Source organism: Rhamphochromis longiceps, linkage group LG7, assembly GCF_057381845.1.
Source record: "Rhamphochromis longiceps isolate RC_006_pf linkage group LG7, R_longiceps_female_GT1.1, whole genome shotgun sequence".
Taxonomy (NCBI): domain Eukaryota; kingdom Metazoa; phylum Chordata; class Actinopteri; order Cichliformes; family Cichlidae; genus Rhamphochromis; species Rhamphochromis longiceps.
In genome coordinates, this window is record NC_140563.1 from 26,920,123 (window position 1) to 26,933,525 (window position 13,403).

Here is a 13,403-nt window from a genome sequence, read left to right on the forward strand (position 1 = left end):
TTTCAAAGTTAAATAAATAAATGCCTGATAGGTATGAACCCTTAGTTTTAGAACTTGTATTAACAATAGGAAACTGATCTACAATACACTGTGAAAGCATCTTTGTTTTAGTATCTCTGTTTAGACAGAACAAATAACATAAACTGTAAAAGACACAGTCTGGTTAGGTAGAGTTGCAGACATTTGTGACTGTAAATCTCTGGCACAGTCATTGCCTCTTTTATACCATGTCCTCATAAATGAAGTTGTTCCTTATTTCCTCTGTTGTGTTATTAAAGTGAACTGAAGAAAACACTGACTGTCACTCTGGCTGAAAGCATTGTGCAGCAGGTGCTACAGGATCTAAAAGTGGCACAGGACAAAATAGTAAGTGCGTGTGTGTGTGTGTGTGTGTGTGTGTGTGTGTGTGTGTGTGTGTGTGTGTGTGTGTGTGTGTGTGTGTGAATACTACACACTCACAATCAGCCAAACCATTGAAACCAGGTATAATAATGAAGGTCATCTTGTTACAGTACATGTTCTGCTGGGAAACCTAGAGTACCTTTACTCATAAAGATGTTGCTTTAACACAGTGGTTCCCAAACTTTTTTTGCTAGGCCCCCCTTTGTTTTACAAGAAAATCTTTGCGGACAGTACAGCACGAGCTCCTGATGCAGGGCTGTCCAAATTCTGCCGGGGATACCTACCTTGGCACCACCGTCGTGCAGGTGAAGCCAAAGGCAAGATATGCGTCATCATATTTTCTAGTCTTTGGCTTGGAAGGAAGTTGGTTTGGAAGCATATTTGGCGATGCTTCATCTCCTGCTATGCGTTTGTGTTGGAGCCCCATCAAAAACCTGTCCATCATGCTAGCAGTGTCCAAGCATTCTTTTTTTTATATCCATACTGCGCCCCCTCTGAGCTCTATAAGCCTCGACATCCACGGACCCCACTCTGTGATTTTACTTGTCCTACTACTTCATTTGCTCTGAGAGTTTAGAAGTCTGTTCTGGAAGTATGGTGACACTTCACACAATGCATCTAATTCAGTGCTTAATCCTAATAGCAGTCTATATCACATAAGAAATAGCAATATAATTAATTTTATCTTCAGGTTACCTTTATCTAAACTGGTTCAAAACATACTTAGAAAACAGGAAATACTTTGTATCAATAGGTAACTTCACATCTGAGCAGACAAGTATCACATGTGGAGTTCCCCAAGGTTCCATCTTGGGACCCTTTCTGTTTAACATTTACATGCTCCCACTGGCACAGATTATAAAGAACAAAATAAACTACCACAGCTATGCAGATGACACACAAATATATATCACAATGTCACCAGGAGACCGAGGCCCTGTACAGGCTCTTGGTAAATGCATTGAGGAAATTAATGACTGGTTGTGCCACAATTTTCTTCAGCTAAACAAAAACAAAACTGAGGTAATAGTCTTTGGCGCCAAAGAAAAACGATTACAGGTCACCAGAGAACTTCAATCTATACACCTAAAAACCACAAACCAGGCGAGAAATTTGGGTGTAGTGATGGATGCAGACCTAAACTTAGAAAAACACATTAAGACAATAACAAAGTCAGCTTACTATCACCTCAAGAATATTTCAAGGATAAAAGATCTGATGTCTCAACAGGACCTGGAAAAACTAGTCCATGCATTCATCTTTAGCAGGCTTGATTACTGTAACAGCATCTTTACAGGTCTACCTAAAAAATCAGTCAGACAACTACAGCTCATTCAGAACTCTGCTGCTCGAGTCCTCACTAAGACCAAAAAAGTGGACCACATCAGTCCAGCTCTGAGGTCCTTACACTGGCTGCCTGTCCGTCAGAGGATAGACTTTAAAGTTCTGATGCTGGCCTATAAAGCTCTGAATGGTTTAGGACCAAAATACATCAGTGACCCCCTGACCCAGTATGAACCTTCCAGATCCCTCAGGTCATCTGGATCCGGTCTTTTATTAGTTCCCAGAGTCAGAACCAGACACGGAGAAGCTGCATTCAGCTTTTATGCTCCTTATATCTGGAACAAACTCCCAGAAAGCCTCAGATCAGCTGAAACACTCAGTTTATTTAAATCCAGGTTGAAGACTCACCTGTTCTCAGCTGCATTTGAATAAAGCACCAAATCCACACTTTTAAGCTTAAATTTCAAAACTTACATTTAACTACTGATTTTATCTACTGTTCTGATTTTATCTGTTTTGATTTTATATACTGTTTTGTTTGTTTGTTAATTAGTTTGTTTGTTTGCTTGTTTTAATCAATTTTAAATCATGCTTTTTATTTGTTTTTGTTTCTAATGTCTCTGTAAAGCACTTTGAATCACCTTGTTGTTGAATTGTGCTATACAAATAAACTTGCCTTGCCTTGCCTTGCCTTGCCTTCAATAGAATGAGAAAACCTTCTTAAGCATTGTACTGCACTGTATGCAAATATCTTTGGTATACGCAATCATGGGGATAATTGTTTTCTTGTATTATTCAGGATTGTCTTATAAAAGAAAATACATGCAATACCCAGAGACTCAACATCCCAGAACTCAAAGTGGTTGAGAGTGACTTCCCAACTGATGACGTTAGTAACACACACCTATCTATCCATCCACTCTTTTTTTTAATCTAATTGTTTAATTTTCTGATTTTTCCTAATATTTTATTCTATTCTCTCCATCACAGTACAGTCCAGCAATTTGGAGAAATAGTTTTTACTCTAAGAGCCTGAGACCCGCCTGTTCAATTAAAAGTAAGTGAAAATTATTGTGTAATCCAGTCTCTGAATCTGGATTCTGCTCACTTCAACTCATTCAGTGTACATGTGGAGGTAACTGCAAGAACCATCAAAAGAATCCAAATCTAATTTAGAGTCATTTGTACTTAACTTCTATATTTGTCCAGTCACTCACTGCTGTTTCCAAACAGGTAGAGCAAAAACAGTTATTCTAACCACAATCAAAATAAAATACATTTTTTACAGTGTAAAAAATCATATTAAATATAGATAAAAAAAATAATTAGTGTCTTTACATGATCTGGTTTTGCTCAAATCATAGTCTACTTTCTGTAATCTCATGCAGTCTTCTTATATTCTGTTTCAGTATAATCAGAATGTCTACTATCAATTATTATCATATATAGAGAGCACTGTGCAAAAGTCTTGACTACCCACTCATTTTATAACATTTCATTAGAAAAAAGGGATATAGGTGCAGTGATTTATTGAAGCCTACATGGAAATACAATTTATGGGGGGGGGGAGACAACAAGCTTGAAAGTCAGTTACTGGTATGATAGTTACCAGTATGAATTACTGGTATCACCTATATTCTTCAACCCAGCCTGAACTCTGCAGCAGCTTTCTTGTAATTTCTTAAGTAGTCTTCAGGAATAGTTCTCTAAGCACCTTGAAGGACATTACAAAGCTCTTCACTGGATGGAGGCTTCCTTTTGTTCCATTCTCTATCAAGATGAATGCACATTGCTTCAATAACGCTGAGGGCGGGGCTCTGGGGAGGCCCATCTATGACTGATGCTGTTCCACTGTAGCCTTTTTCTATCTAAGTATGGGTTTATTGCAGTGACAGTCTGTTTGGAATCATTGTTTTGCAGAAGTCGCATCCCAATCTGATGCTTTACAGATAGTATTATCTACTTTTCAAGATTCCCAACACCAGAGTTTGAGGCTCAAACGTAGCCCTAAACCCTGACCTCCTCCAAACATGCTGATGACCATTTGAGATAAAACTTTCCATTTGGATTCATCACTCCATAAGACCTGTTGCCACTGATTTTCATTGCAGTTCTTCCTTCCTCTGAAAATGGTTAGGTACAAAGACTGGACTGAAATTGAGTGAAAAAAAACACACAGCCAATGTCCAAACTTTCAGAAAGCCTGGACGACCTGTGTTCAAACCACAAGCAAAATATAAAACCATTAGCATAGTACTATATATACAGTGCCTGTGGATAAGCTCCCCAATGTGTGTGGCTTTGCTTTCGGGTCCTCCCAGTTTTCTTTATTTATATTCAAACCCCCTGCAGCTTCCTGCTGAAAAACTACTCAAAGGGAGAAAATCCTTAAGGCCTAGGGCACTTCCTGAACTGCAAACAACAGAGGGTCTAAACAGCGATCCCAGTTGCATCCGTTCTTGTGAATGGACTTACAAATCAGAGACTTTATTCAGCGCTCCACCAACCTGCCAGTCTGAGGGTGGTAGACGCTGTTCCGAACAGATTTAATGGGCAGTACTTCAGACTGACCATTAATGGTAACGGGCACTTTCGGAATGACTGGCTGGTTCAGGATGCCCCGTGGTTTGCCCAGAGTCAGTGTCAGACCACCTTGCATCACCACTAAGCCCAGCACAGACATCGCAATTCTTTACTGGTTATGAATGCACCCCTGCACGCTTCCCCATTAATCTGTTTCCAAAATTAAGAGGTGCATCCACAGCCTGCAGTCTATATGTTTTGCCCCTGTATTAATTAATTTCCACAGGGACTATAGGATATTTATGAGTGTCCCCAATTAAACACCTAATCTCCACACACTCCGATTACTGCAATGCCCCCGGGTGAACCAGGGTTTGGTGGGCCAGAGTACACAATAGCTGGGCGTGCACTGACACACTGTAAGTCTCTCCTGGACTAAGGAAGGGCCTGGTAACGTGGAACACTTTTTGCACCACCATCAGTGGGCACTCTCAGTGTCCCGGCCACCGACACCTCCAGCACCCCCTCCATGGAGGTGCATCTAATTTATGTGATGACTCCTTCCAAGCACTTTGCAACCTGTTCTCTATTGTGTGCCTTTTCACTTGTTTCTTATTTATTCCTGCTGTTTTACTATTTATATCTAATTCCTGCACAACTGGTCTGGAGCATCCACACTTTCATTGTACATGTACAATGACAATAAAGGGCTATTCTATTCTATTCTATTCTATTCTATTCTATGCTATTCTAATGGTATCACAGCCATATTCTGTATAAAGGTAATCTGGTGACAAACTGCCCAGTATTACATCTGAGCTCATGTACATGTATCATCCTGTATTCTTCATATATGCTGTGCCATGCTGAACTATTCTGTGGCAGACATGCAGCACTGTTTGGTTAATTGGAGCATAGCCTGTTTACTTTCACACCAGTGACTCTTACCACAGGAGAGATCAGATGGAGAGAAGATGGAGGAGAGGACGATTTGCATTCTTGAATTTATTTATCTATGCAGCAGGGACAACACATATTAAAATTGCTGCGTTTAAATAAAACACGACTGATACCATAGAATATTAATAACCACTAATTTGCAGACCTTGTCCCTGGTTAGATTTTTAAGACACAACCTAACAATACAAATACAGAAACCAGTAGAGTAACTAACACAAAAATTATAGAACAACATCAACCAATACAGATGCAAACTTCAAAGAACAACAGTTAAGAAGGACAGTAGACTCATTTCAGTGGTCACAGATTTCCCTTTGTTTAAGTCATAATTTTGCCTTTGGATTAAAAACTATAAAATCAGTCAATGTTTTCATTTCTGGTGGTAGAATGCTTCAAATCTGTGGACCTTTATCTGTAAAAGAGGCCCAACCAAATATTTTCTTTACATTTAGGTGTTTTATAATTACCATTATCAGTTACTCTTGTTGGAAACTAAATGATGAGGGAAGAAAGTAGAAAACAGTGGGGTGAGTTAGGATATTTCAGCTCACAATGACACAATCCATTGTCCTGTAGCTTGATAGTTTTGAAAGTAATAAAATCTGACACACACAAAGATAAGAGAACATCCAGACGTCCACTGTCTGTGTGATTTTGTGAATAAATTATTTGTTTTTGTTCTTAGCAAAAGCTATGAACTCCATATATATAATAGGGTTAAAGCTGTATTAAGGTGTGGGATTCTGATTTTACTGTAATATACAGAAATGAACGCGGAATTCTTAGATTTTTCTCTGGAGTTCATAACTCTTGCGGGTTAGTGACCTACCAGCCAATCAGATAACAGTATTCCTTGTTGCTGTATTAATTTTTTCCCCACCTTACTGTATGTCAGTATGTTAGAAGCATTCGCCTGTCAATATAGTCCATCATAGGATAATCATCAACCGTATTTCCTACCTGTTGGCTGGTGTCAGAATCATCCCGTGGAGGAGCGGTGACCATCTTCAACCAAAATGCTTGTTTTTAATTTTTAAGAAACACGTCCTGTCAATCATTAGTCTCCGCCCGCCCCTCCCCCTTGATACACGCACACAACACACAATCAGGGTAAAAAGTCTAAAAGTGAAAAAAAAAGAACTGCAAATGAAAAAAGGGTTGAAACTGAAACTGAAAAAATTAATTTGAAGCAGGTGAAAAATTAAAACTGCAAAAAAAAAAAAAAAATGCATGAAAGCAACCCATTCAATTCAATTAATTCATTTTTTTAAACTTTTTTTTTTTCATTTTTTTAAGTAGCAAAAGTTAGAATTTCAGTTTCAAATCACTTTTTCGACTGAATAAAACTTTTGAGTGTTTTTTTGTTTGTTTTTCTCAATGCTGCCTAGATATTCCCATGCACACACAGTACATTCCAGCAAATGCTTGTTTATCCCGTGGTCTGGAGACTCAGTCTTTTTAGCCTTTTCTCTTTCATCATCTCATTTTGAATGTCGTTTTTCATCACTTGCTTTATTTCATTCTCAGGTCTCCTGGATGCGGACTGGGAGCAGCAGATCAGGGACAGAGGAGCAGAGAGAGAGTGGGGAGGAGCTGCTGGAGAGAAAGACGGAGGAGGAAGGTGTGGCCTGCCTTGGTTACCAACAGCAACATCCCTGTCACTCACAGCCTCAAGCCCCACCCTTTCCCCTTCTACTTCCCCGTCCCCCTCCCCCCCAGGACAGAGGGGGAGTAGGCGGAGGGAGGGGGAGGTGGTAGCAGCGGATGCTGCAGAAGCAGTATCAGGAGCGAGAGGAGCATCGTTCATTCCTCTTCCCAGTCTCCCCCTCTTTTACTCCTCCGCTCAAGCTCCAACGGAGGAGGCAGCTGGCTGCGGAGGCTTACACAGGCGAGAGGCTCCCTTCCCTGGCTGCTGCCCCAGCCCGGGCCCCTTCCCCAGATCTGGATACACTGTTTCTCCCATGGAGCCTCTACCCACCCAGGGACAGACTCTAAGGCACTACACTGCCTCCCGACCAAGGCCACGACGCACACATACGCAACCCCCTTCCTCCAGGCCTCAGGTAAGAACACACATGCCAAAGACAGCGCAGACAAGCACGCACGCACACACATACTGTGAGGATGCATACAGAGCCATACATATAGAAGAATTTCAATGCAGAACGGACCCTTTTTTATTTACACATAGGCTGCGTACAGTGCATGGGCTTTATAAGGGCCTGGAATGTATGGTCATAAATTACAGCCACAGTAGAAAATAACCGTAACAGGATGCAGGAGCAGAAAGGTGAGAATTAGCAGGAAAGAAGGAGGATAGGGAGAAGGAGGGGGAATCTGTCTATCTGTGTAGCTAGCTATCTGTCTGTCTGTCTATCTGTCTGTCTGTCTATCTGTCTGTCTGTCTATCTGTCTGTCTGTCTATCTGTCTGTCTGTCTGTCTGTCTGTCTAGCGCTTATGCTTGTAATTTCTGTTTCTTGTAGTAATAATGGTAGCCATCTTTATCTTTGCATTCTCTCCCCCCACGTAGTTGTGCACAGTGTGTGTGGGAGAACAGGCCCATAGGTTTTGGGAGTGGTGTTCCCTGGGTTGTTCCCAATGCTCGCTCTCTCTCTCTCTCTCTCTCTCTCTCTCTCTCTCTCTCTCTCTGTCACTCGGTGTGTGTGTGTGTGTGTGTGTGTGTGTGTGTCTTGGGAATGCTTTCACTAAGTCAATTATTCATGTTTTCACATTAGTGGGGGTCTTTCTCTGTTACTAAGTGCAAAGAAAAGGGGGATTCTCTTCATCTGATGTGACCTTATTTGTATGAATTGTGTCTTCTTTTGTTCCTTTTTTTTTTTAACTTTATACGAAGCTGCACATGGGCTGTTTTGTAGATATCATTGGAAAATGGTGGGTTTTTTTGTTTTGTTTTTTTTTACAATATTATTGGTTTTGTAAAGCTATTTTCACTCATGCATTGCAGCTCTGAACAATGTTAGAGATTATTCCAAGGAGAAAAAAATGCAACTGGTCCAACACGTGTGGATTGGAAATCTCCAGCAATTTAGTGTGCCAGGTCCCAGAGTACAAGTCAGTGTGATAGCTAGTTAAAAGGCTGATTAATTGACAGCTTATTTCAGCAGATGCTGGCAGAACTACTAGTCATTACTGGTATCAGCTTACCAGCTTTAGTAATTCTAAAACTACTTAAGTGGCTTGAACACGATGCGATATTTTCTAATTGAAAAGCAAGAATAAAGAATTTCTGTAGTTATCGTCCATTATGTGGTTACTGGGCACTGTTTTCAATCATGTGGATGCCATGTTTGCCAGTTATTTTGGTAGCTTGGACTCTTGATGTCAATGGAAAATTGTATTTAGTAGTCAGTATAATCTTTTAGTGATATAAGTTTGCATATGGTAGAATACTGCATGTAGTTATTTGTATTAGGAAATATTCAACCATGTATACTTAGAGGCATATAATTAATTGTGTGTGATCTCTAACAGGCTGCAGGCTTGGGGTGCATCCCAGGAATGCACCCCCACGTCTGGGAGCATGAGAGCTCATACCTTGTTTTATTGTTTTACGGCAGGATTAACGTAGCTATGTCTGTTTTAGTTTAAGTGCTTCTTTACATATAGATGAACTGCTGGACTTCCTCACCATGTTATCTAGGGTGGGGGAGACTACCCCCTTTCCTGACCAAGGATGTACCTTTTGTGCTCTCATGACCCTTTGATCAGCAGGACACACACACACACACACACACACACACACACACACACACACACACACACACACACACACACACACACACACACCTACTGAAGTATAAATAAAGATTGGGGCAGTTTCTTAGTGCGAGTCTCAGTCTGGAGGCTGCCCTTGATAGCAAGAAGTTCTGTGTGTTTCTCTTCTCTGAGTCTTTACTGAAGAAGTGTTTTAGAATATTTTCCCTAACACTTGATGAGTCAGTAATTTATAGTAGTTAGTCATTTGCAGGAAAATGATATAGCAAACATCACAAATTCACTGGATCTGTTTTTAATCACTCGAATGTCTTCTAGTTTTTCAAAATGGGATTGCTCTTGTATTATCTTAAGAATAAACAACAGAACTGCATTTTATGCATTTTCAATAATTAATCTGTTATTTATTTAGTACCAATTCACATCACAGAAAATTTAACATAGTACGGTCAAGACAACAGCATTAAACAGAGAAATCCAATGATGCTCTGTGAGGAAGCAGGTGGCAACTCGAGAGAGGGCAGCTACAGAGAGGATGAAGCACAAACTACAGTGTACACATGCATGAGGAGTGGATGATAAAAGAGTAGGGGAGAGATGCGCAGTGCATCTTGGGAGAGCTTTAGGTCTAACTGAGGGGTTACTGGAGGTATCCCTGTTTTTATATCAAAAATTTCCAAACCGAGGTTGTCTGTCTCCCAAACCAAACGGAGGCTTTGGGAAACAAACAGTGGAAAGGAAGGAAAGGAAAGGAAAGGAAGGAGGAAATCTGAAGGCCCTATCTCCTTTTCTACTTTTGCAAAGCTAGAAACAACAAGCAAGGCTGGACTCTGAGAGCAAAGTGCTCTATTGGGATAATGTGGTACTATGAGCTCTTTAATGTATGATGGAGCTTGGTCATTAAGAGCTTAGTATGTGAGGAGAAGGATTTTGAATTCTTATTTTTACAGGAAGCTAATGTAGACTGTGACGTGTTCTGTTAGTACTCTCACTGCAGCATTTTGGATGGTCTCTGTTCAGAGACATATAGCACATCCTAGTTATAAAAATGAAATAATTTAGCCTAAAAACACAAACTATTTTTAGCATCATTCTGTGACAGAATACTTCTTATTTTGACAATATTGCTGTTGACAGATGGTAGTCCTGGAGGCCGTCCTTTCTGTCCGAGTAAGTGAAAACCCCCCAGAAACTGTATACTTCCCCAGAGCAGTGCTGGATGCCCAGGTGATGCCATATAAAATAAAATATATTCTTATTGTGGCCCCATTTGAGCCATTTTTTTTGTTTTTGTCTTAATTCACACATCAAAAATTAAAGGTCACCAAAATGTTGTGATCAGATAGCTCAAAATGATGTTAAAGCTGAAAGTTTTTAAACTTTTCCCTCCAACCAGGCTGAACCGATTTAATCTGGCACTGTGAAAACAAAACTACAGTAATGCTACAAAGTAAGCCTTGATTTTTCATTTCAATCCAGTCACAATGAGAACAGTTAGGGCAGCAAGTGTGTCAAAAACATTATGTCCAGATCTGAGAGTTTTTTGTTTTGTTGTTGTTCACTGTCCATATAACTCTCCCCATTTCTTTTGTTTATTAGTCAGGTTTTTAAAGTAATTTTTTAATAGTAACATAATTAATCACTAATTTGCCTTCACTCTCCAAAGTAACTTTTACTGACATTGTACTTAAACTGTTTTGTCAGTTGTTTGTTTTGTGTTAGTAGAAGATCTGGTTTTTCCCAGATATTTTACACCTGGATAATGAATCCTGTTGTCTGTATGTTTAGTAATTTATTTCTATTTTTTAAATTTGCACACATTAACACAATAATAAAAAATAAATCAGTTAGCTAGTATTTATTTTGAAAATGTAGCACATGCTATTTAATTCATTCATTCAGATGAATTTCAACTGATTCCAGTGAATTGCCTGAAATTTACAGTCTGAGATTAAATAGAAAAAGACTTTTTGGATAACAAAAAGAGTCTTCTTCCAGCTATATGAAGTGAAAAGCTCTCCTGCTATGTAGTGTACCATATGCCAGTTTGCTAAGAGGTGGCAAAAATGTAGGCTAGTATAAATAACATCTGAAAAGTTAGCAAAAATAAAAAACATAAAAATCTATCTTTCTATCTATATATATGCGTGTATGTGTGTGTGTGTGAAGCTGCATACCTGACGATGTTTAAGATTACCTGAAACATCCTGGTCCAGCCAAGCCTAAAGGTTATAGTTATATCCTATAACTATAACCTTTACCAAACGTTTTAAGCCTAATCTTTAAAGTAGAGAGCGTGTCTGTGTCTTGATTCCCAACCAGGAGCTGGTTCAACAGAATAGGTTCTGATAGCTCTGCCTCCCATTCTTGTTCTGGAAAGTGTAGGAACCACAAGCCTGTATTCTCAGAGTGAAGTGTTAGGAGAAGACTTTTAACTTCCTTCTCCTCACATACCTGCAATATGTTTGTGGACCATAACAACTATAACAGGTGGACCTAACGTTTGAAAAGCAAAGACAAAAAGTGGAAGTGCCCAAAACCTGTGGGAAAATGGTAATTGACTCCCTTATGTTGTAACCACAGTGAACACTTTCTTGATAAGCTTGATGCTTCATTATGACCCAAAACTAGCAGTTAAGTGCATTTTGTAAGTTATTCTATTCTAAGTCAGTCAAAATATTTTGTCTTTCAAAATGGGCTCTTTACAATCTCTATCTCTTTGGAATTGATTTTACCCAGTGACTGTCAGCAAGCTTGAGAAGCCATTTGTTAATCAATTAGGGAACAAGCATTTTTCCCTAGTGACCACAGGTTGCCAGGGAGTCACCAACCAGTCTCTAGGCCTGTGGAACTGAGGCCTAAGGTTTTGTATTTGAGGCGCCTCTCTGCTGCTAACATCATTATCAACATCAGTATATTATGGTATTTTATAGAAAAGAGTAAATATTGCCCAGTACACACTGTTTACTGTAATATCAGTATAATTTTAATGGGAAACGATGTGCTGCTATTCGGTTTGACTGTTTTCTTACAGGAATTTGTTTTCTGTATTCTGTCAGACAGCTTTTCTAGCTCATCTTGAGCCTGTGGGGATAGGCTTAGCTATTTACAGATACAGGACATGCATTTGATATTATATTGTCTTTCTTGCCTTTGACAAATTTTATATTTGTGGCAGCACGTATAGTAAAGTATTTTTATTTTAGGATTATGATTTTGATACACCATCTGCCTCAGAATAATGGACTGATGCTGTTAGTAAAAGAAAAGGTATTTTTGTTGCATAACAAAATCTCTTTGTGCAGCTAGAAGCATCTGTCTTACACAGGTTCTCAATATCATCATGCTCGAGTGATTCAGCATAAAACACTTATTAAACCATGAAGAAGTGACACAGTTCCAAAGTCTATTCAGGAGCCAAAATGAGGTCCTGTGTACTATAACCATTATTGACAGCATTATTGCTGCTTACACCCTAGATCCCCATCATCCATGATGGTCCTAAGGTCAGTCCTTGAAGGCAAATATCTGGGGGTTAAAACCAGGTCCTACCAGTTTTTACTACCAATGTCCTACTAGTTTGTTTGTCTTGGAGACAAATTGCATCAATGCAAGTACTGTCTCCATAACAATGGGAGTTATTAAGTTATTTTTATGAAGATAATTGTTAAGTAAGTATGATAACAGATGGCTAGGACACAAGGCATAGAAGGATCTGGCACATGGAAGACCTCCCACTGTACTGTATATTGGTAGCAGAGAGGTAGAAGCATGTCAGTTGATCCAGAAATGTCACAACACGGCTGTAGGCCGATAGCAAAACTGGACTCAAATGCAGAGAACCACAGCAGAGATGGCAAGAATAGTTTACAGTGTTTATTGAAAAAGCAGAGACTAGTACGTGGCAAAGTGAGACATGGATTAGACAGGAGCGTGGCGTGGGTGGCGTAGTAGCGTGGCCGTGGGTCAATAAGGGAAAACTGGGAATTTACAGGATCAACTGAAGCAAAGCAGGCACATCTGAGAAAAGAGGGGAAGGGGGTTAGGATGATGGTGGAGTGAAGGATGCTTGGAGAAGGTGAGTATTAGTGGTATAGCTTACTTGTAGCCAGGGTGGAGTTTGGCTTTGAGGAAAAGGCGGCGAGAATCCAGGTGAGTAATGGTAAAGGCTGACCTGAGTTCCACTGCATTTGAGATGGTGAGAGATGGCTGGAGGGCAGGCATGTGAGGTTCAGAGAACGTTCCAGAATGGAGAGGTTTTCCAAGAAGAACTGGAGCTGAAGGAAACTGGCATGGAAGGTCCAGGTGAACTGTGGCACAGGAAAACAAGGTAAACAAAAAACAAGAGACAAGAGCATGGAACTTGGAGCAGATTACCAAAGTTGACGAAGTGGCAGTGAAGGAGAGTCTGTGTCTAAATCTAAATCCTCAACCTGAGTACCAGCTCCAGGTGTGTGGGACTACAGGAGAGATGATGGCTCCGTCCAGGGGTGGAGAC

At 40.0% G+C, this 13,403-nt stretch overlaps 1 protein-coding gene across 1 annotated transcript in view; it reads left to right on the top strand.

Annotated features, from left to right (window-relative positions):
* carmil2 (capping protein regulator and myosin 1 linker 2) overlaps positions 1–13,403 on the top strand; it is a 63,670-nt gene that overhangs the window by 22,230 nt on the left and 28,037 nt on the right. Inside the window, exons 28-31 of the mRNA XM_085413120.1 lie at positions 279–366; positions 2,486–2,575; positions 2,677–2,743; positions 6,697–7,232. Coding sequence (XP_085269246.1) covers positions 279–366; positions 2,486–2,575; positions 2,677–2,743; positions 6,697–7,232 — 781 coding nt within the window. The remainder of the gene's footprint in view (positions 1–278; positions 367–2,485; positions 2,576–2,676; positions 2,744–6,696; positions 7,233–13,403) is intronic.